Consider the following 21,535-nt stretch of genomic DNA (forward strand, 5'->3'; position numbering starts at 1 on the left):
ATGTATCAGTGTAATTTCTATTTGTCCATCTGCACACAATCCGCTTTTTGTGATCACCTTAATACATGGGCAGCACACACACACACACACACATGCACACACACATTCCTCTTATGTTACAGGCTTTGAAGAGGCAGACTCATCCCCATTTTCAACAGTACCCAATCAAACACAAAGCTGAGGGGCGGATTAGGAGCAGACTGGTGCTGCACAATGCTCCTATCAGGGACCACACTGGTTTTGAATTACCCCCTATTCCTCACTCATTTTCAATCACTCACTGGCTCAATAAAGTTTGTTTCTCCAATAAAAAAGACCAACAAAGGAACACTGAATCCCAGTTTTGTGCAACAGCAGTCTCTTACAATCCTTGACACTGTGTGTTTGTGTCTGGAAAATTGTCCACGAGTATCACGGACGCATTTGGCTCATTTGTGGGCTAAAAGATTGGACGGGTTTGAAAGTGAGAAGAAGACATTTCCTTTGGAGGCATTAAATGTGCTTTTTTAAGCTTAAATGGAAAAAATGGAAAGATGGAGAGATTGAAGGATGACAGATGTGCGAGCGGAGGTGTGGTCATTGTCACGCATGTTGTCAGTTCCAGAGGGAGTGGTGTCTCTTCAGTCGACAGCTGGTTTCACTCAGAGAAAAGACATGCAGCAGAGAGAGGGAGATCAGACCTTCACCACTGAATATTTATGATCTTGGTCCACACAGATTTCTCGCCACATTTTTTGTGGTTTTCTGTGGGGGTTAGTACTTGGTGACCCGCACACACTCCCAGACTCACAGACAAGCATACATGAGTGTTCACAGATACATTCAGATATTCACACATGCTCTCGCTGTCTCCGAGGGGAACGAGATGGGGGGAAAAGGAAATAAAAAAAGGGGGGAAATAAGTCATAGAGATCATTAGAATGGAAAGTCGTGAATGTGGCGAAAAGTAAAACATTAGGAAAAAGAAGATTTAGGAAACAGACCCACACACACACACACACACACACACACACACACACACACACAGACATGCACACAGACCCCATGCTGGAAAATGCCGTTGTTGAGCTTTGAAGCACAGTGGTAATGAGGCTCCATTTAAACCCAATGAAGCCGCTTTGGCAGCTTATGAAAGCATGATTGGTAAGCCCCCCTCGTCTGCCGCTGGGTGGTGTGTGTTTGTGTGGATGTGTGTGTGAGTGTCAGTAGGATAGGGAGGAGGAAGAATGGACAGCATTTGGCCAGATCCACTTTGCTCTTTTCCAGCACTCTAAGCAGCAGCTTCTCTCTGAGACCAGTAACTCTCCAGAGCTCCAGTTTTCTCTGCAAACACTGAAATGGCTTTCAAAACACACTTGAAGATATCATCACTGAGTTATCATTCACAAAGTTGCAGAAAAGTGACAATAATCAATTTAACTCTTTATCTATTTAGGTTTAGCTATAACTGACAATGAACACAAGAGCGAGAATCCCTCAGCTCTTTATCCATCTATCAAATTTCTAGAATTTCTGAGTATAAGACATGAGCTTACTGGATGCGAATTTGCATTTCCTAGGATAGCAAAGACTACTCTCTCATGGCTAGTACTCGTTGCCTTCGTTAGCTGGGTTGGTTAGGTTTAGACCGCAAGACGGAGATAGATGGAGCCTTCTGTCTATACTCTATACTGTAGGAGATACAGTTGTCATTTCTATGGAACCAGTTGGCAAATCTCATTCAGGGCGCCCTATTTAAACTGCTTTGGCCTGCCTATTGTTGCTGCTTCCTTTGCAAGCCACTCAGCTCCTTCTTTTCATGCTGTCTGACTTATCAATGTCATTGCTGTTCATCATTGATGCTGCTCTGTTCTGTTCCTGGGGGGGTCTTTGCTGCTGCTCTTCCTGCCTCATGTTTTCTTTGTTTGCACATGGAAGGGCAGGGCGGTGTACTCTCTCTGCCTCATGCTTTCCTTGTTTGCACATGGAAGGGCAGAGAGGTATGCTCTCTCTGCCTCAGGCTTTCCTTGTTTGCACATGGAAGGGCAGGGAGGTGTGCTTTCTCTCCCTCGGGCTTTCCTTGTTTGCATATGGAAGGGCAGAGAGGTGTGCTTTCTCTGCCTTAGGCTTTCCACATAGGCATGTGGAAGAAGCTTTCTGCATTGGCCTGGGAATGCAGAGAGGCCCCAGAACAGAACCGCCAAATACAATACTGCAAATGGAAATAAGGTTTTCTTTGACTAAAGTGGTCCTGACTGAACTTGAGCTGAGCTTGGTCACAACCTTGAGTGGAGGCCATATGAATACATACTGAACGAGGAGAGGATGAGACTACTGTTTTATTCTCCCACTCCTAAAACTTAACAGGCTATCCTTTTAATATCTTGAGTTAAGATGTCATAAGTGATGATTGAAAGGGTTTACCTACTGTAACCCTTACCCTTACCCTTTTAGAAAAATCCTGCATACTGATATTATTGATATTGATATTATTTTCCCCGTGCCCCTGCACCACAAGCTACAGCCTCAGGATGTAGATCACCTTTCTTTTAACCTGACCCTAACACAGCATGATGCACTGCAACTTCAGGAAATGCAAGCAGAACAATAAATGAGAATTTGGGTGTTTGTGCAGGTCGTAATATTGGACAGAATAGTGCTAAAAACCTATTTTGATACACTGCTGCAGAGGCTTACTGTACTCCCAACCCTGAACAGTAGGTGCATTGTCTTATATATCCTTTAGGTACAAAAACACCTGTTAAGGGATGGAAAGGTGGCCTACTGGCTTTAGAGACCTTGGGTTGGAACAATCAGACCATTGCTCACAAAAACAAGGTTGCCACTTGGCTACCAAAAATGGCTACACAGTTAACAAGAGAGGTAACTCCATTGTTATAAGTTTTGTTGTACCTGCACAACGCTGGTGGCAGCCTGAAGCTTCATGCTCATTGGAGTGTTCACACCCCCTCTCCATCCTACAGTCTGATAACTCACGGGACAGGTTGGCATTTTAACAGTTATCATCTGCTGTGAATTTGTGCTAAGATTAACCAGATGATGCAGAAAATACTGAGTGAGGGTGATGATTTTGTAGGGACTGTGCCTCAAAGTGGATAATGTGCTGCTTGATTTTGTCCGATATCTCAGCTTGTAATAGAGTAATAAAAGAGAAAGACAGAGAGACAAAGAGAGATAGAAAGACAAGCAAGCTGTTGGGAGGCCAGGATGTTGAGGATGGATGTGCTCAACGCAGAGACGTGTGTGTGTGTGTGTGTGTGTGTGTGTGTGTGTGTGTGTGTGTGCCCAGACAATCTCAGCAACCTCTATTCTCACAGCCTTGATGGCCATGCCTGGGGAGAGCGATGATAAATGGTCGCTTTCCTGTAATTTACCTTCAGCAGGATGGATGGAGCTGGCCTGTTTGGTTAGAGGGTGGGGAGACGAGGAGAAAGGAGAGTGTAGGTGAGAGAGGGGGTGGAGGAAAAAAAGAGAGAAAGAGAGTAAGGAGTTTCCTGCTTTGGACCTGACTCGGGAGGTGGGTTTTCTCAGAGGTGAGGTGCACATCCAAGTGTGTGTGTGTGTGTGTGCCTCGCTGTTTATTTACAGAGCTTTTGCTCTGTTCATATAGACGGGGAGCCGCTCGCTCTACCCAGTGCTCTCCCCTTTCAGACCCCAGTTTAGCCCCTGTGAGTGGAAACACACCAGAGCAGTGCCCACTGTATGCGAGCATACTTTCCAATGGGAAACACACACATATCAAGTTGACATTATTTCCGCAGCTCAGGCTAATGACTTCAATTAAAGAGACAGATTATCAACACAACACACAGCTCATTAACTAATAATTTATTTTTTTATCATTTAGATTAAAAAGTCAGTGGTTCATTGCCTCAGAGGAAAAATGTACAAGGAAGACTTTGATATAACAGAGCAGGACTGAACTGAGAGAAGAATCTCTTTGTTCCCCCAATGAAAGGTAGGTGGATAATTTGTGTGTGAGTGAGCCATAACTCCCAGGACGTTAAAGTAACAGAAAGTGGTGGGTTGTTGTGTCAGTTCCCGTCTGTGCCTCTATAGGAAAAGCAGAGGGTCTAATCAGCCCGCGTCACATTTGTACTCTCCTCAAAGTCATTTACAATTGGGCGGTAGTTGTCTGGAAACAACGTAAAAACCAAAAAAAAAAAAAAAGGAATACATTCTGTGTAATATCTGAACCACATCTTCTGGTCGTGATCACAAAAGCATATGTTTCTGGTTTTCCACATCCATATAACATCATCTGGTTTGTACATCCATACACGTGAGTCATCCCAGGCCAAGTGACGCTTTTACAAAAAGACAACATGAATGGCAGAGGCAGTTCAGTACATATTTACAACATTAAAAAAACGTGTCAAGACTTATTTAACAAGGCGAGATGGAAGTGAACCAGAAGGAAATCAGGCCAGGGGAAATGTAAATGATAATCCTTCATCATCGGCTGTTCAGACTCGTCATTGCAAACATTAAAACATTGGCAAACCTTTCTGCACCTTCACTTCATGTGCATATCACTTGTTTACTCGGGTAAGGTTAATTAGACACACACACACACACACACACACACACACACACACACACCTGCGAATGCTATAAATGCTGCAAAAAGGGGGGCGAAACAAAGCAAAGCAGTTATGGCCTCAGTTCCACTGCCAAGCTGCTTGGCTTGTTAACGTAAAACAACAGGACGGCTCTCCCTACGAGGCTCACTAAATAGCTTTCACAAGACTTCCACCCCCCCTAAACAACATCTGGCTCACTCTTACTTCTTATCTTTACACCAACATTCAGGGTGGGCACTCGAGAAAAGGAAAACGACAGAAGAGCTGATAGAAAGAAAAGTGGGATTTTGTGCGTGCAGATTCAAGGACACTGCCGCTCCTCTGCCAGTATGTTGGGCGCTTAAGGAGTTGAGCGCCAGAGAGGCCTCACAGGCACGTTATTTCACCATCAATCATAATGTGTCACGCTGTACTCACATACCAGGGCGAGGAGACTGGTGCTACTGTAACGCCACCTGTCTGACGGGCCGCTGCAGACAGCCAACACACAAATAATCGACTGTTTGGTTCTGCATTTTTGTGAAATTCCAGCGGTGGGTTGCGCCCTGGGTATAGCGCTGTCACCATTTTTTTTGTGTCCTTTGCTCTTTTGTCACACACCAGAAGTCACAGTGGGTGATGACTCATTTTGGTTTGGGGTTTTGTTTTCATAGACTGTAGATAAAGATGGATGGCATGACAGCTCCCCGAAAGTGAAGCCAAAATATCTTTAATGCCACCCCCCTTATATTAGCAGATGGGACTTTGGCGAAACTTAAAGATCAAAGTATGTGTCAAATTATGTTCAAGTGTTCATTTTTCCAATAGGTTTGGTTATAACTAGTTATTTGATACTATAAAAAGGGGGGGTTGCTGTCATGACTCGCAATCAGTGGCGCTGCTCCCGATTGGGTGTAAGGGTGGGAGGTTGATATCCCAGAGATTGCTGCTGTGCAGACGCTGGCTCCAAATGATGTCACCAGCCATCATCATTATACAACAGTTTGTTTGATATCCTACAGAAATGCACACACAATAGTTTGTATAGAATTAGCACCCTATGAATGACATTATGTACTTATCGTAAAGTTACGTACTTAATGTAAAGTTACGAAAATCAGGTTGAGGCAAGTAAAGATAAGGAGGTTAGCTTTAGGAAATGATGTCGGTGAAGATTCTCAGTCATCCAGGCCATGGTAATCATAAGTGCTAATATCATAGGCAACTAGACTTGCTTGCGTTTCTTGAAGACGTTTCGCCTCTCATCCAAGAAGCTTCTTCAGTTCTAAATGACTGGTACGAAGTTGCAGGCTTTAAACCCTGTGTGGGTGGGAACCCTTGCAGAGTCGTAGGGGTCACATGAGCTCTTAGTTTCAGAGTCGTTAAAGTCACAATGTTGGTGAAGATTCTCAGTCATCCAGGTCATGGTAATCGTAAGGTCGTGTGACCTTAACGACTCTGAAACTAAGAGCTCACATGAACCCTATGACTCTGCAAAGGTTCCCACCCACACAGGGTTTAAAGCCTGCAACTTCGTACCAGTCATTTAGAACTGAAGAAGCTTCTTGGATGAGAAGCAAAGCGTCTTCAAGAAACGTAAGCAAGTCTAGTTGCCTACGATATTAGCACTTACGTTTAGGAAATGATGTACCTGGAAATGATGTACACTCTCTAAACACGGGTCTCTTGGGGTAAAATCCCTTGTTTGGTGACCAATCCGAGAGCAGCCTGCACCAGAGCAGGATGGCTTCTTTTTTTGTATTGTAGGCGAAGTCAAGATGTGTTTTCCATCTTTATAGACAGTCTATGGTTGTTTTTGGATAATTAAAAAGTCATTATGAGACAGACAGATAAGCATGAAGATCCACAATCATATTGAACAACATCCCATTCAGAGTTTATAATAGCATCAGCTGTCATGGCGTCCACATTCTTAAGCTTGGTGACATTATTTCATAAACACTTACAATCAGACCATACACCTGCGTGTGTGTGTTCTTCACAGTTTGACATACATTCTCGGAAGACGTGAAAACAAGAGCTACAGTGCAGTACAGTACACCACTGAGGAGTTTTGGCAGCCTCGTTCTGTGCTGTCACTTATCTAAGACATTGAATACACAACATGCAAAAACGGGTTAAAAAAGGAGAGCTTGGGGAGGGTGGTGGCTGACAGAGAGAAGAGAGCAGAGGAGAGACACTTTTGGAAGAATGACAAACCAAACATACGGCCGCAGCCAGAGGAGCGTAACCACTCGCTAGCATGACATGCCTGTCGGCACACTCGCTGCTACGCTGGCTTGATGTGCCCCTCAAAACTGTGTGTTTATCTTGTACTCTATTTAAATAAATTGTAATGTGCTTTACAAAATGAAATAACAGCAAAAGGCAGATAAAAAGCTTGAGAGCAACCAGACGGGTCTCTCTGTGGTTTTCGTTGGTCCTGACTTCCATAGTCTCTTAATTGAATTTAAAAACTGACTATGCTTATTTGGCAAAGGATGACAGGGACTGTGTGAGGGTAGGCAAGTGGGGGGAAGATGACTTGGGAAGTTTTCCTTTGGATCTTGATGCTCATTTTTAGTTTAGTCCGTGCTCTGCTCACTGTACGGTTTTGATGGACCAGCAAAAACCACAAACATGCAAACATAACAAAGCACATGAGGAATGAAATATGATCCTCTCATGTCATAATACAATCAGTGAGCACTAAAAACTTTCCAGCCTCATTCATTTTGTCAAAATACACTCGAGAGAAACACGACTGTGTTGTTTATCCCACTTTGTTTTCTTTTTACTGCATGAAAAGGAACTCTCGTTTCAATCTCTTATTTCGGCAAACAAAAGCCTGCCAGTCGCTGGACACATGTTCAGACATTTAAATACAAAGAAATGACATTGGCCACACAGCAACATCTGGAAGGCCACTACCCAGCGGAAGACATTATCCATAAAGCGAAAAAAAAGTCTCCTTGGAAATATTGGTATTGTTCTGAAATTCCAGCCATTTGTCCACACCGCTTAATCTGTCTTCCAGAAAAAGTGACAAGCAATGAGTCATGATGGTGATGCATGACTTTGTAAACCACTCATGAGAGGGGCTGGTGGTGAAGAGGCACAGCCCTGGAGGCCTGGAATGTGACTCACACATGCTAACGAGTTTGCTCTGTTTAAAATGAAACAAAAGGATACATCTCAAAAAAAAGGATACGGCTGGGATATGGATGGATGAGATAAAACATAGCCACACGAAGAATATAACCTCTACTGTGAGCAGTGGCATCAAATACTTGCAAGATACAAGAGCAGTTTATTCTGTGAGGGCTGTCTGGTGGCAGCAGCAGTGGTGGTGAGACTGAGGTTTGCTGTGGAAAACGTCCCTGCAAAGGGAGCCCTTGGTTCCTCACAGGACACAAGTTTCATAGTTACAGTCTGTAGTAGTTACTGCAGAGACCTAAAGCAAGTAGGCCTGTTTTTTTAATGAACATTTTAACAGCAAATGTTGAAAGGTTGTCATGTCGGGCAGTCCAGCTCGAGCTGATCCGAGGTTGTTTCAACAATGAAACGTGAGGAGGCCAAGCTGAGGATGTGCAGCTTGTCTTGTTGCTGAAATCAGTCAGTGACAAACACTGTTGAATAAAATCCTCAGAGAAGTGTGTGAAGTGTTGTATATGTCAAAAAAAGTGGCAGGAGACAGTCAGTCTTGACAGGAAGAGGAAGCGGAGGGTCAGTGGGTCTGAGTCAGGGGACGAGTGGACATTTCCGCTGTCGTCGTTGAGGGAGGGAATGGCGTCTGCTTTTGTCTACACTTCATACCCTTTTTAATGGTCCCTTTTTAAGGCAAACCAATTGGACAAAAAAGACATAAAGACAAAACTTAAAAAAAGAGGAAAATAATTATACAATATACACAAAACGTGGTCCTTAAAACAGGTAGGGTACATGCAGTCTTTCTAATGTGCAGTGTTCCTGTGATGGGGGAGGACAGGGAGATGCTTGGGTAAGGGTTCATGAAGGTGGGGCAATGGAGGGAGAGGTAACGCCGCTATCCCATCACGCTTTGCTGCACTTCCCCTTCTTCTCTTTGCGCTGGAACTTCCTCAGGCGTCTCGTCCAAACGTCCCTCCACTGGATCACCAGGCTGTTCTTATCAGCCACCAGGCCCACGCGCTCCGCTCCGGGACTGGTGGCTCCTCCCCCGGGCCCTACCCCTGGACCCGTCGCTGGGCTCGTCCCGCCGTCGCTGCCGCCCATCACCAAGAATCGTTTGCTCATCTGGATCTTGGGACATTTGCACGCCAGGTCCTTCATGTGCACCCACAGGATGTTGTCGCCTCGCTTCAGGGGCTCGCCGCGGCTCTTGTACACGGACACCAAATTAACGGAGAACTTTGCCCAGTCGCCCACCGTCTCCATGTCCAGGACGTTCACTTGCACCGCTGAGGAAAAAAAACAGGTTCGGGTTAACACTCCCAACACAGTATAATTATTAATTATGATTAGCTGTGGTTACATAGACAATATCGCTTAAATCTGATAATTTTGATAAAAGATTCCAACTTAACTGATGACATGGACACTAAATTAAGTGATCCGTTAAGATGTGCATTTACACACCTCAAAGGACTTTATCAGAATATAACTTAAACACAACAAATAGATGTCCCCTAAACACCTCACATGGTAGACTACTGGTAGACACTACAAATGAACAATGTAAATGTCTATGCAGGCTAGAACTACTGTTAGCGATAGACGACTATAATGTCCAGCGACTCCACAAATGCAACCTGTAGCAGCAACGTTTCAAAAGGCTACCGTTTCGAAATCAAAGATACGTTTATTAATTAGTGCACTCACGTAAGTTTTCCCACGAAAAGTAATGGACCAAAATTTGTACATATCATACGACATCACGAGCAAGTAATTTGTGTAAAACCCACGTATTTGGGAAGGCTGCGTTCACATGACCAATGTGCCGATGGGCGTAAAGACAGAAGCGTTCCCCGTAGGGAGATGGGTGGGGTGGTGAATGGGACAAAAAGCACAGGACTTTTTGCAGGAGACTGGTGTTCAGAACTTGGAGTGAACTTTGAGTTATTTTCAGGTATGTCCTCATCATGTTTCTTTTCCCAAACCTAACCAAAGCAACTTTATGTTAAGCATGTAACTTTATGTTAAGTACATACTGTAAAGTCATTGGTGGGGTGCCAAATTGTTAGATATACAAAGCGTGCGTTTTCTGAAGATATCACCATTTGAGGATATGTTTCACTAGCAGAGTGCCAAATATTTTTCTAATTGGTTAACGATTGTCAAAATCAGCAGAGAAAGTTGCGTAGAGAGAGCTCACTTAATGTTACCTCCATGTGGAGCATGGATTATGTGCTTACATGTTTTATTAGATGCTAATGTTTTCCTATTGAGCAGACTTTCAAAGGTTTACACCACCCCTCTCAAGCCAATGAAAAATACCCTCCGACTGGACCAGTCCTAACAGAGGTTGTTAAATGAGGCACTTTTATTCTGATTATTAGTGGAATATTAGGGTTCATGTAAATGCGCCTATTAGTAATTAATTTTACTCTCTTACCGTAATCCTTTTTGCAGTATTTCTTCATGTTGATCTTCAGGTTGCCCTTCACTGGTTTACAATAGGACTCGCAATCTGCAAAGCACAAGGACACCCAACGTTCACTCTTGTAATGCAGGCTGTAACTTAATATTACTCACTGACACTTAAATTACACACATAACAGGACACTTAGACACTTGAAATTTCAATCGTTGTCATAAGGTTCGATTTCAGGACACACCGTTTTATAGCTCATTATGTGGTGCTTTTGTAGCAGCACCAGCACATCTGTTGGGCTAAAGTTAGTGTGACAAAACACTGTAAACTGTTATGTGCTGTGAAACCACCAATAAACACACCCAACAGCATCAGAATAAATCACTATGTGCTTCACATGCACGCAGGCCAAGGCTGTTAAACATCAACACAAGAATATGTACGTATCAAAGCTACTTTTCTGGATTCTATTTCCACTTGTATTGTTTCATAACCTTGTGGCAAGTATGCTCATATTCACACCTCACAATATATTTTCCCTGACAGGTCTGAAGGCTTCAAGAGAAACCGGAGCAGGTTGGATAATGTTGAGCTTGGTTTGGTTTTTGTACGCTAAAATACAACTTTCTGACAAATCGCACATCAAACCGTTGCAACAGCCAGTGTCGGGACGCAAGGTGAAGCAGACCAGAGTAGTAAAAGTGTTCAGTTTGACATGTTTTCGGGGGTCTTGAGGAAAGACAGAGCACGGTGGAAGCAGGTCATGGTTGGATGGATGTGAATAGACCTTGGCTGCCAGCGTGACGACTGAGACCACACATTGGACAGATGACCTCCGCTGACCATTCATAGGTGGAGTCGCAAGTGATGAGGTGTTACAGTTATGATTGTGACAGTTGAAATCGACCTTTTGGCTGAAACTCAGATCTCTTCGTTTCTGACTGACTTTAAAAACAGCCTTGGTTTGGTTTAGTCATCAAGTATCTATGAGCGTCTTTTTCAGGTCAGCACACAGTTACACGTACATGGAAGTTGCACTGGAAACAGTTCTGCCCTGAATTTCTCCGTCTGGTTCTGTGTCTCAATTCCCGTTCTTCCATATTTACGCTTGCTATTTTGGGTGTATAATTGAGTTCACACTGTCAAGCGTGGCAAAATGCAGTGCACTGTGGATGGTGTTCTCATAGTGGTCAAAAGGTAGGAATGTTGGACACTTCTCCACCTCAGTGGTCACTGTCTTGGCTAAGCAGCGGAAGGGGAAGGACCACTAAAATTTTGAGAAGGGCAGCCGAGGAAGCTGCAGCAGTTGGAGTTGCTCTGGGGAACAGAAGCCAGCAGAAACTGCGGTCAAATGTTGAAGGTAATGCTCCGTCCGGTTGCAATTTGCCATTAAAAAGAAGGAGAAGCGGTCAAATGTTGTGATCATCATTTTCGGGAAGTGCACAACAGCCATGGTCGGTCTGAGAGAGCACTACACTGTCGAAAGTCACGCATACAGTGTAGTGTACACAGCGCACTACATGGAAGTGTCCTAACGGACTTAAAGCAACAACTTCTCTGGCCGCAGCCTCACATGCCTTGACTCTATGGCCCAAAGTTTACCTTCAATCTGAGTAAAAAATTACAATAGTAGTTGAATTTATTTGCAAACTGATGTTGAAAAATGAGTGAACACAAAACTTCCTATGGGCTGCGAAAGTAGGATTTAAGTTAAGTCAGATAGAGCACATGCATGCCATTAGTTCTCATGGTTTGTTTCTTGCAGCCCTGAAATATTTATTTTGTCATCCTGACATTAAAAGCTTTGCTTCTCTGTGATCAAGAACCACGTTTTCCATGAGCTGAGAGCAGAGGCAATGGAGAACGAAGAAGACGGGCCAAATTAAATGAACTCACAAAAACAGGAGAAAGTGCTCATGTTAGAAATCAATATCAAGAATTCCTGATAAAATTTATAGCGTCGCATTGTGTTTTCATAAATTGTGCTCATGGTAACTCCTGCTACTGGAGCTGTGACAAGAAAGAGCGAGACACTGTTGATCATTAGCGAGGCTCGTACTGTACTTGACTGGATGCCACTGGGTTTTATGAACCGTAGAATTTTGGATCCACTTATTTCAATTACAAAACTATGAGGAGGACACATGAAAATGATGGACTGAAAATGCGGAGAATGCCAAGAGGGTCATATTCCAACATGGTTCGAGTCAGTTTTAGTGAAGGGGACACGAAAAGCTGACCATGCTGCTCACTTGGAATGTCAGGGCATGAAACTGAAAAACCACATGCTTGTTACTGGACTGGTATCCGCGGTCAGGCCTTTCATTGCCTTCAAAAGGAAAACCATTCAGTCATATTGCTTCCCAAAGCAAACCAAATAAAATTGCTGGACGTGAAATGCCCTAATTAGAAAAAAAATGGTCGTGAGAGAGAGAAATTACGCTTTCTGGGGTTGCATGAGAGTAGGGGTGTTGCATCGTTCATTTTTTGGGGAAGGACGGATGGAGCAATGGAAGGAGTGCATGAGGAGGAAGAAACAGGGGACCAAGGAGCCCATAAAAATGTCCAGGAGGCTTGGCTGTATATCAGAGCGCTGGAGATTTTATTAGCCAGAGAGAGGAGAGACAAGGAAAGAAAGGGAGAAAGAGAGAGCAGATGGCAGCTTCCAATAACCTCGAGACAGGGTGACTTTAAAAACATGATGAGTGGAGGTGTAGATGTGGACGGGTGCAGAGGTGAACGTGTGGATGGATTTGTGTTTATGTGTGTTTTGTACTTTAAAGAAATGATGTTAATATCATAGCTTGCTTGCTTCTTTTTCATTAAAAGTGGGCGTGTGGTTTCATGTGCAGATCATTATTATGTAAGTGTGCATGCAGCTGTGACGGGCATGCATTTGTATGAGATGTGCATGGGTTTCATTAGATTGCTGCTGTTGTGTGTGCTGTACACAGTGGCTGGCCTGAAGGTATTGGTGACTGGCTGGGAGACAGTGTGTGTTTTCCCATGAAGAGTCACTCACTGCTGGCTGTTCACCTGGAAAAGCTCTCGGTGAATCGCCCACTGACCCAGAAGACCGGCCCACTGAAAAACACTCACAATTGGCTCCGGGGGCTCTCGATGCCCTCGTTCCCTTGAGCCCCTCTCACTGTGCCGTGACAAGGACAAATTGCACCCACCGCCCCTTACACAAAAACTTTTTGGGGGCCTTGGGTTTCTCTGATGGCGGAGCTCATTCTATGGGAGTTTAGGAAGCAGAAAGATGGAGGGGAAACGCTGTGGTGTGTTTGGTAGGGCCTGAGGTGAATTGGCGATCAACAACTCTTGTGTTCTGAGACCCCGTAACATTTTCCCAGGGAAGTAGTAAACACAAGAAAGGGCTGGACTGTGCATTTTTTTTTGTTTGTTTTTCACAAAGGCTCAAAGGCCCAAGTAATGAGGAGAAACAGATTGAGAGAAGTCACTGATGAAGAAAAAAAACTGCAAATGTTGAGGAAAATTATTATTATTAATAATAGCCTATTATTATTGATATATTTACCTTCAAAAGAATATTTAGATTTTTTTTTTTTGGAGTTGTAGTAGATGTTAAATAATACTTTCATGTCTGTGTGGTAAATATGCAGCTGTCGGGAGCAGATGATTAGCTTAGCTTATCTTATCTTAGCTTATCTTAGCTTGGCTTAGCTTAGCAGCTAGTCTGGCCATGTCCAAAGGTAACAAAGTCTATTATATTTTATTTCTTAAATCTGTACAAAAAAAGTGTAAAAACAAAGATTTGTGATTTTACGGTTGTTCATGTGATGGACAACTTCTTTGATTATTTCTGTTTCCAGTCTTTATGTTAGGCTAACCTAGGCTAATGTAGCTTAGCCAATATACAGAATCTACAGCACAATTATGACAGTGGTATAAATTTTCTCATCTATCTCTTGGCAATAAAGCAAACAAGTGTTTTTTCCCCCAAAATGTCAAACTATTACGTTAAATGAACACTTCGTCCCCCAAGTTACCATTTGTGTATCAATAACTCACTTTTTTTTTTACATTAAATTTCTAACGAAAACTTTGTTTTTACCGACATGCCTCTAGTGAACGAAGAATCCAAAAAGTGAGAAAATTCTTGATAAACTGAAGTCACAGCAGTCCATGTTTTACAATGAATGAATAAATTACTATTTTATTATTGTGTCATGCAAACAGTTATGCCCAGCCTGCATGGGCTTACAAGACACCATAAAATACAATTTTAAAAAACAGCCAGGACCAAAGTCCAGCATACATATTTTCAGACAACATTAAAAGGAAAGAAAACTGTGCAAAACAACAAAAGCAATGTACATAATGTGAACAACAACTACTGTAAGGCTGAGTTCATGGATCACTCACAAGGCATTTACCATACAGCATTGAAAAAATCAAAACAAGTACTAGTTAAACTATCTCGCCTTCTCCTTCAGACTTTTGCAGCAAAATTGGCAAACTTAAGCACATCACAGTTAAACAGCCATTCTAACTTTTGTCATCTGAGTACCAGAAGAACAACAGCAAAACTAAATCAAAACATCTGTTCACCAACTCTCACATTATTCATGCAGTATAATCCAATTCATTCAGTCAAATGCTCAGTAATCCTCAAACACATAGCCCTTTCTGGCAGGGAACTGAACTACAAGTGAAAATTATCTACACAAAGCCAGACTCCATTGACAAAAGCAGTAATTTTACCTTGCTGAACACAGGAGCTGCTGGTCCACCAATAACACAAACAAATCAAGTGTTCAGTGAGGTAAAATTACGACTTTGTCAATAGTGTCTGACTTTTAAGGGAGCACTGATAACCTTTACTTTTCATTAATTTGTCTGTTGGAAAGGGCGGAAGCTGAGAATGTGCTGTCGTGACTGAATAAATGATACTTGGATTATACTGCATGAGCTTTGTGGAAGTTTGTAAACAGCTGTTTTGATATAGTTTTGCTGTTGTTAAATGCTGCAGCTTATGATTTCAATTCATCAAGAATCTCCTCAGTTTTTGGATTCTTCGTTCACCTGAGGCATGCAAGAAAAACAAAGTTTTCTTGACAAATTCAATGTGACAAGGAATGAATTATTGAAATGGGTGTTAAAGTATTGCTTTAATGCAAACCAATGCATTTATTCTATACCATTAGATTTAATAGGATGTTTTTTCCATAGTCACTGTATGCATTATGCACTGACTGCGTGTTTGGCGTTCAGCTTCGCAATTTTCCCGTGAAGTCAGTACCAGCCATTATAGACATCTTTAACCCTATAACTCATACCCTCAAACTGGACTTCAAATGTAAGAAGTCCATAGGTCAAAAGTGTAATTAGCGAACAAAATATTTAATTTGTATAAGAGCAAGGATGTAAAAACAATAAAATGATATGCTTTGAATCGTACAGTGAAGTATCTGTTGCAAAGTGTGGGGTGCGATCAGCAGCCTGAGTGATGATATATGTTGTAAACTCACTAATGAATCAACATTTCCAAATCAACACCACCATTCAAATCAAACAGACGCAGAGTGAAAAATAAGGGCAAGGTAATTGACCGGAGCGTAAATTGGACAGTTAGAGGGAGAGACTGAACAAATTTCCCCCCAGACACTTGCCAGCGCTCCTTTCACGCCTCAAAACTTCCACTATATCTCCCAGCTAAACTTTAACTAATCACCTCTGCTGCCTATCTGCTGGCCTTGGCTTTGAGCACGAGCTATATTTTTTTTGAGCACAGCGAGGCTCCACTAACTTGAGGTTAGCGGTTAGAGGAAACTGTGCCAAGGACATAGGTTTTTAAGACAATGGAAAAATTCTGCTGTTCCCGGTGCACTCGTTCATTCTGCAGTACTTCAAAAGGAGGGGACCCCGCCCTTCATTAATATTTATTCCACACCTTAAAACTCAAGTCCAGGAATATTAAGAAATATGTTTTTGTTCCTCTCATAAAGCGTTGGTGCTTATGGGCGAGGTGCAGAGGGCAAACACTAACCTGCTGGTTCCTCCGTGCTGCTCACCACAGCTGTGGGGTTGACCACTGGGATTTCTGAAACACACACACACGAAATACAAAAGTTATTTCGCTGGGTAAATGTAAATCCATGCCTTTCAAGTATGGGCTAAGTGATCTGGCTGCATGCCTGTGGAAAGTGCATGTGTGGTCAGAGAAATGAAGTATGTCTGAATTCATTAAAAGTAATTGCAAAGAGTGCATATGGGAAGGTTTGGTGAATATATTAATAAAGCCACAACAAAATACAGAGGGTAGAAGAAGTAGAAAGTGGATTTGCCCAACAAATCCAATAGGAGAAAATACCAGGGTTGTTCTACAGTAGGTTTGGATTGTGATATATGTCAACTATGCACATGAAAACACATGGCGCATTGCAGACAGACAAGCTAGATAAACACTGACAGACTGACAGGCGTACTTATTGGTGGTGAGAGGGAAGACAGGCTCAAATAAACCATGCATTCCACCAACTAATGTGGTGGTTTCACTGTCATTTTTAAATAAGAGAGATCCTGAGTCAATATAAGTGGAAGAAATAATGGAGGTCAAAGGACCAAATTTACGTTTTGAGCGAAACTCTCTGGATGTATCACACGGTAATCACCCAGTAATCCAGTTCAGAGAAGTCAATCCGTTCAAAGTCGGCACACTTGATACATCTGAGGCAGAAGTTGATTCTTTGAGGCACACTGATTAAAATGGAAAGGTGGCTGCACTAGATTAGTCTCGTCCTCCCCCAACAGATGCTGGGTTAACACTGCTGTGTAATCTCCATGCAAGCGATGTATAGACAGATGGACAGATGGCAAGGGGGCAATTTTGCTTGGATCGTCTTGAGACAGATGCAGCCCTCCCTCGCTGTGCCCGCTGGCTACACTAAAAAGTGCCTTGTGGAATTCCTCCAGGACTTCTCTTCTAATCGTATGCAACTTTCCAATACAAATGCTAATGCTAACAACGGGCCCTCAGCTTTTACCGTAAACAGAGTTACTGGAACGCCGGCTTAGCATCCACCCAGAGGATCTGCTTTTGATTGGATTTGGAGGTTGAGGGTTTGAACTGAGCGAGTGGGAGTGTGTTGGCGGGAGGCGGCAGTTGTCTCTCTGAAATTATGGACACCCCGCCAACAAAAACAAACAAGGGCACAGAGCTTTGTGAAGGCAGGCGCAGCTGCTCGGAGCCACTTTGAGTCCGTGTGCCCTCATGGCCACGTCTTGTGAAGACAGACAGATGATGAAAGGATCATTCAGATGAGGGTTGCTGCCATCATACTAATTGGCTGCTTAATGGGCTTGTCTTCTGTCTCGGGGTCCGGGAGCCTCAGTAGGAGGTGAGATGCCTGCCATGGGGCCGTATTGACACACACAGTTGTCTATTCGTGATGGATCCAAATGTGCGCATGTACTTAAACGCACATACACAATTTGTCTTGTTCTCGCTGGATGGTTCAGTGGCACTGGAGTGAGTGGGGTCTGCCATCCATGACCACAGTTGTTTTCTCCCTTCTCGGCCCCGTCCGCCATCTGCTCCGGAGCCGCATGTGAGAGAAACAACACGGCAGCATGTGGCACAGTGTGGCGGAGCTTGGTACGGCACTGGGCGGCACGGTTTGCTTTGGTGGTGGTTTGTCTTGTGAGTGTGTGCAATGTGTGCCCGTACCGCCTGGCACACAGTGTTGTGGAAAGTTGCCCTCTATTACACTATGCCTGCATGTGCCGGGCCACTGGCAAATTTCATAACTCACACGCACACATGCACGTTTGTCACAGGAAATTAAAAACCTGATGTAGCCGACATGCAAACTACAGAGTACACACACACACACAGACACACATTATATATAGTTGACAGCAAGTGGAACAACAATAACCAAGTCTTGAGTTCTCACACTACCAGCTCCCTGCTCAACTTTAACAAAGATCACATTTCAGTCCAGCCTGCTTTTACATCTGGACCCTTGTTTGCACACATGTTTCGGGCTGTTCTCTATGAAATTATCATTGCATTTTCAGTGGCCATGCAAACCCACAGAGCACATGTATTGTATACATGCAGCGCAGAGATCAGGCTGGGTGTGCCTGTCACAAGGCCAGAATGACTTTAGGCTATGGGGGGAGTGTGCTTTCAATTACGCCCTGTAATCTCACTGGTTTGAGTATGTGCTGCTTTTAGTGTACTCTGTTGTAACTATGTATTAGGCCTGTTGTTACATTATGTTCCTCACAATAGGGCTTGTCTGTGTTTTGCAGTTTTATGCCATGACTCACTGCCAGGGTGATTAAATTACCAAGCTGAGGATGCAGTGACTGGTAGCTGTGTATGCATGCGAGTCACTCACTGATGCACGGGGCCACGGGTGAGCGGCTCTGCTGGTAGCCCTTTGCGCAGCGGTTGCAGGTGATGCCGGTGACGCCGTCCTTGCAGGGGCACTGGCCTGTGGTCTGGTTGCACGTCTTGCCTGCTGCGCCCACAGGGTGGCAGTCACAGGCTGAGGGGGGTGGGGGTTGGGGACAGGTGTGAAGGGGGAAGGTAGGAGAAAGAAAACATATTCAACGTTAATTCATTACATATTTGCAGAAATTACACCCAAAGGAGCTGTCTTCTGTTGTTTGCCAGCAGTAAACAGATATGTATCAGGGTTGAATGCTACATGTGAAAGCATAAGACAGCAGGCGACAAGCAGAGGATGTGTTACAGACCTAGAAAGGCCCACTGTGCCCTCCTCTCTCCTGCCTGCTTGTATCCGCTCTCCTAAATGCCATGTGCCTGCCTGGTGACACACGCTCTGCCGTTTCATCACTTCCCGAAAGTTCAGTCGATGCCCGGCAAATGCCAACAGCAACAAGCAATGCTCCGGTCAACACGCTTTGGCGAGGTTTTTATGACTTCTGCTGGTTCTAGGCAATTTATCCAAGCCCCCTTTAAGCAACGTGAGTCTTTTTCTTTTTTGGTTTAAAGAGCTGTTAAATATAAGAGCTGGCGTGTTGGTCCAAAAGCCTTCTGAGAGAGCTTTACAAGATGTTAGAGAGGATGACAGAGGGAGGGAGAAGCAACATATCACAGAGTGTGAGGTGAAGGAGAGGATGGGAGTGAATCAGAGAGGCACAGCCCGAACAGAGCCTCTGGTGTGTGCTCCCCAGCATAAACAAGAGTGAATCTAACCAAACTGTGGCTACGCCGACTCCACTAAATAAACAGACATTTGTTCTTTGAGTAATAAACACATACTTAACATTTCACAGCAATCCGGCCAGACAAACACATCAGTGACATATCAAAACAAATGCTGGACTTCTGCGTCTTCTTGAGCAGCGGTGTGACTGATTGGTTTCACTTGAAATGTGACATTCTCCGTCCAGAAGAAAACAAGTAGAGAAAAGTATCCTCTCCTATCGTATGAAGGAGACGTGCTGCCAAAAATACAACAAACCATAAAGTGCAAGGTGAACATTCTGCCTTTCCCCTTTATTTCCAATGTAACTCTTTGGAAAACAGGCACAGGATAGTGCAAAAAGAGAGTGACTTGACTGTAACACAATAGCTGTAATTGTCCAATCTTATCAAGAAAAGACAAGAAAGGCCAAAATTACACTTTGGGGAAAAACCCTGTAACCCAACAGTTTGTTCCAGGGCTTGCCAGAGGAAGGCAGCTGCTAACATGCCGCGGTTTCTTCCCACCGCTCGACGGAACTGTGAATGTGTTTATTTGCGCCGGACATTTTTGAGCTGCTACAACAGAGGACAGCCTGAGGACCCTACCACCTGTTGACTGGGCAAAGGGAGGGTTTAAATGGCTGAAACTGACCCAAGAGTGATCGTGTATGTGTGTGTCTGGCGGCGGGGTTGGGGAAGGGGATTAAGTGCAGCTCAGATCTTCAGAAACACGTTTGCCTTTCTTTTTTTTCCCGGCAAGGCCGACTGGTCCACAGGTGTCAGAGTGGCTGCGCTCTGTTTGAAGTTGCGCAATAGAGACGTAAATCTGATGCTTCAGCGTCCGTGCAAAATCCCCACCACTTGAGTCACGCAGGCCGGACCAGGAAAAGTCAAGCTTTGATAACACTTGGTAAGAGTTCCAGACTGAAGGGAACAGGCATCTGCATATGGCAGGATGTCAGAGGTCAGGTCGACAAGGGTCTCTTTGTAAGCTACATCCTCACCTGCATCAGTCAGAGCTCCTGCCGTTGTTACCAGGCACTACAGCGTCCACAGACCACTCATTCCTACAGTTTATGCCCCCCTCCTTCTTCCCTGTGAAATGATTTGTTCAAAGCACATGTGGGATAAACCCCCGTTATTTGATCTGTCTGATACAAGTCTGGAGTCGGTCTATCATGCCTGCAGAGGCATGTGGCCATTGTTTCCTGGCTGATCGCTGAACAGCGCAAGCTATCAACACAATCCAGTCAGTATGAACAAGATGTGAGTATTGTTAGACATTCTCACTTCCCCTCTAAACAATCATAGGCTGTTAAGACATCGGAGTTTACTGTCAGAGTCCACAATGTTCAGTAAACAACCAGCAACTGCCAGATCTGAACTGGGTTGTAAGAGGCAGGATGGGGATGGAAGGAGAGGGAGGGTGGTGTCAATCTCCACCCCCAGCTCTCCTCCTTGAACTGCTTTTCTGAAGTTTTATGTGCAGGGGCTCAGGCCAGTTAAGAAGCAGTAAAAACGTCCTCAGAGGTTGATGACTTTTCAAGCCTTTGCAACTGCAGACGTGACAGGCACTGCGTTGGGATTTGTAGTTCCTTTGACAGGCTCAGTTTAACTGATTCGTGTTGCTCTGTGCGTGTGTGTGTGTGTGTGTGTGTGTGTGTGTGTGTGTGTGTGTGTGTGTGTGTGTGTGCATATGGGCTAAAGCACTTGGGAGGACTGCTCTTTGTCGGCAGTTATTGGCAGTTGCCACATTTGGAGAGGGTGGTGTTATTTGTGCCCTTAGTTGGAAATATGTTTTTTATCAGTCAGCTATGTTCTGCTCATAATTTAACTGTCAAAATAAATAAAAGTGTTCAAATATGTGCAGTTTTTAGGGACTGTTCATTATTTATGATGCGGGACAGGGTGGTGCAAAATAAAAATCAAATAGTCTTTTTATATTCTGGCTTTAGTTGGGGACATACAACTTCAAATGGTTGTATTTTGTATTTATTATGAATACCCTCTGAACTCTGGGTTTGAAAGGCATGTTTTCTTAAAAAAAAAAAAAGCCAAAATCCCACCATTTATCATAGCCAGAAACTAGAGGTGTAATAATCCATCGATCTGAACTGATATATCAACTCAATGATCAACGATCATGTGTCATTGATGCTAAGTAAGAACATCGATCCATATTGTCATCTTTAGGATATGCTTTTATTTTGAAAG

General features: G+C 43.8%; 1 protein-coding gene across 4 annotated transcripts in view; it reads right to left on the bottom strand.

Annotated features, from left to right (window-relative positions):
- Positions 1-6,156: 6,156 nt before the first annotated feature.
- ntn2 (netrin 2) overlaps positions 6,157-21,535 on the bottom strand; it is a 53,141-nt gene continuing 37,762 nt past the window's right edge. For all 4 annotated transcript variants that reach the window (XM_049564209.1, XM_049564210.1, XM_049564208.1 and 1 more), the window contains exons 4-7: positions 18,507-18,656; positions 16,148-16,201; positions 10,156-10,230; positions 6,157-9,001 (exon numbers count right to left, since the gene is read on the bottom strand). In XM_049564209.1, the coding sequence (XP_049420166.1) occupies positions 8,616-9,001; positions 10,156-10,230; positions 16,148-16,201; positions 18,507-18,656 (665 nt within the window). In that variant the 3' untranslated portion in view covers positions 6,157-8,615. The remainder of the gene's footprint in view (positions 9,002-10,155; positions 10,231-16,147; positions 16,202-18,506; positions 18,657-21,535) is intronic.

The sequence above is a fragment of the Epinephelus fuscoguttatus genome, linkage group LG20 (assembly GCF_011397635.1).
Source record: "Epinephelus fuscoguttatus linkage group LG20, E.fuscoguttatus.final_Chr_v1".
Taxonomy (NCBI): domain Eukaryota; kingdom Metazoa; phylum Chordata; class Actinopteri; order Perciformes; family Serranidae; genus Epinephelus; species Epinephelus fuscoguttatus.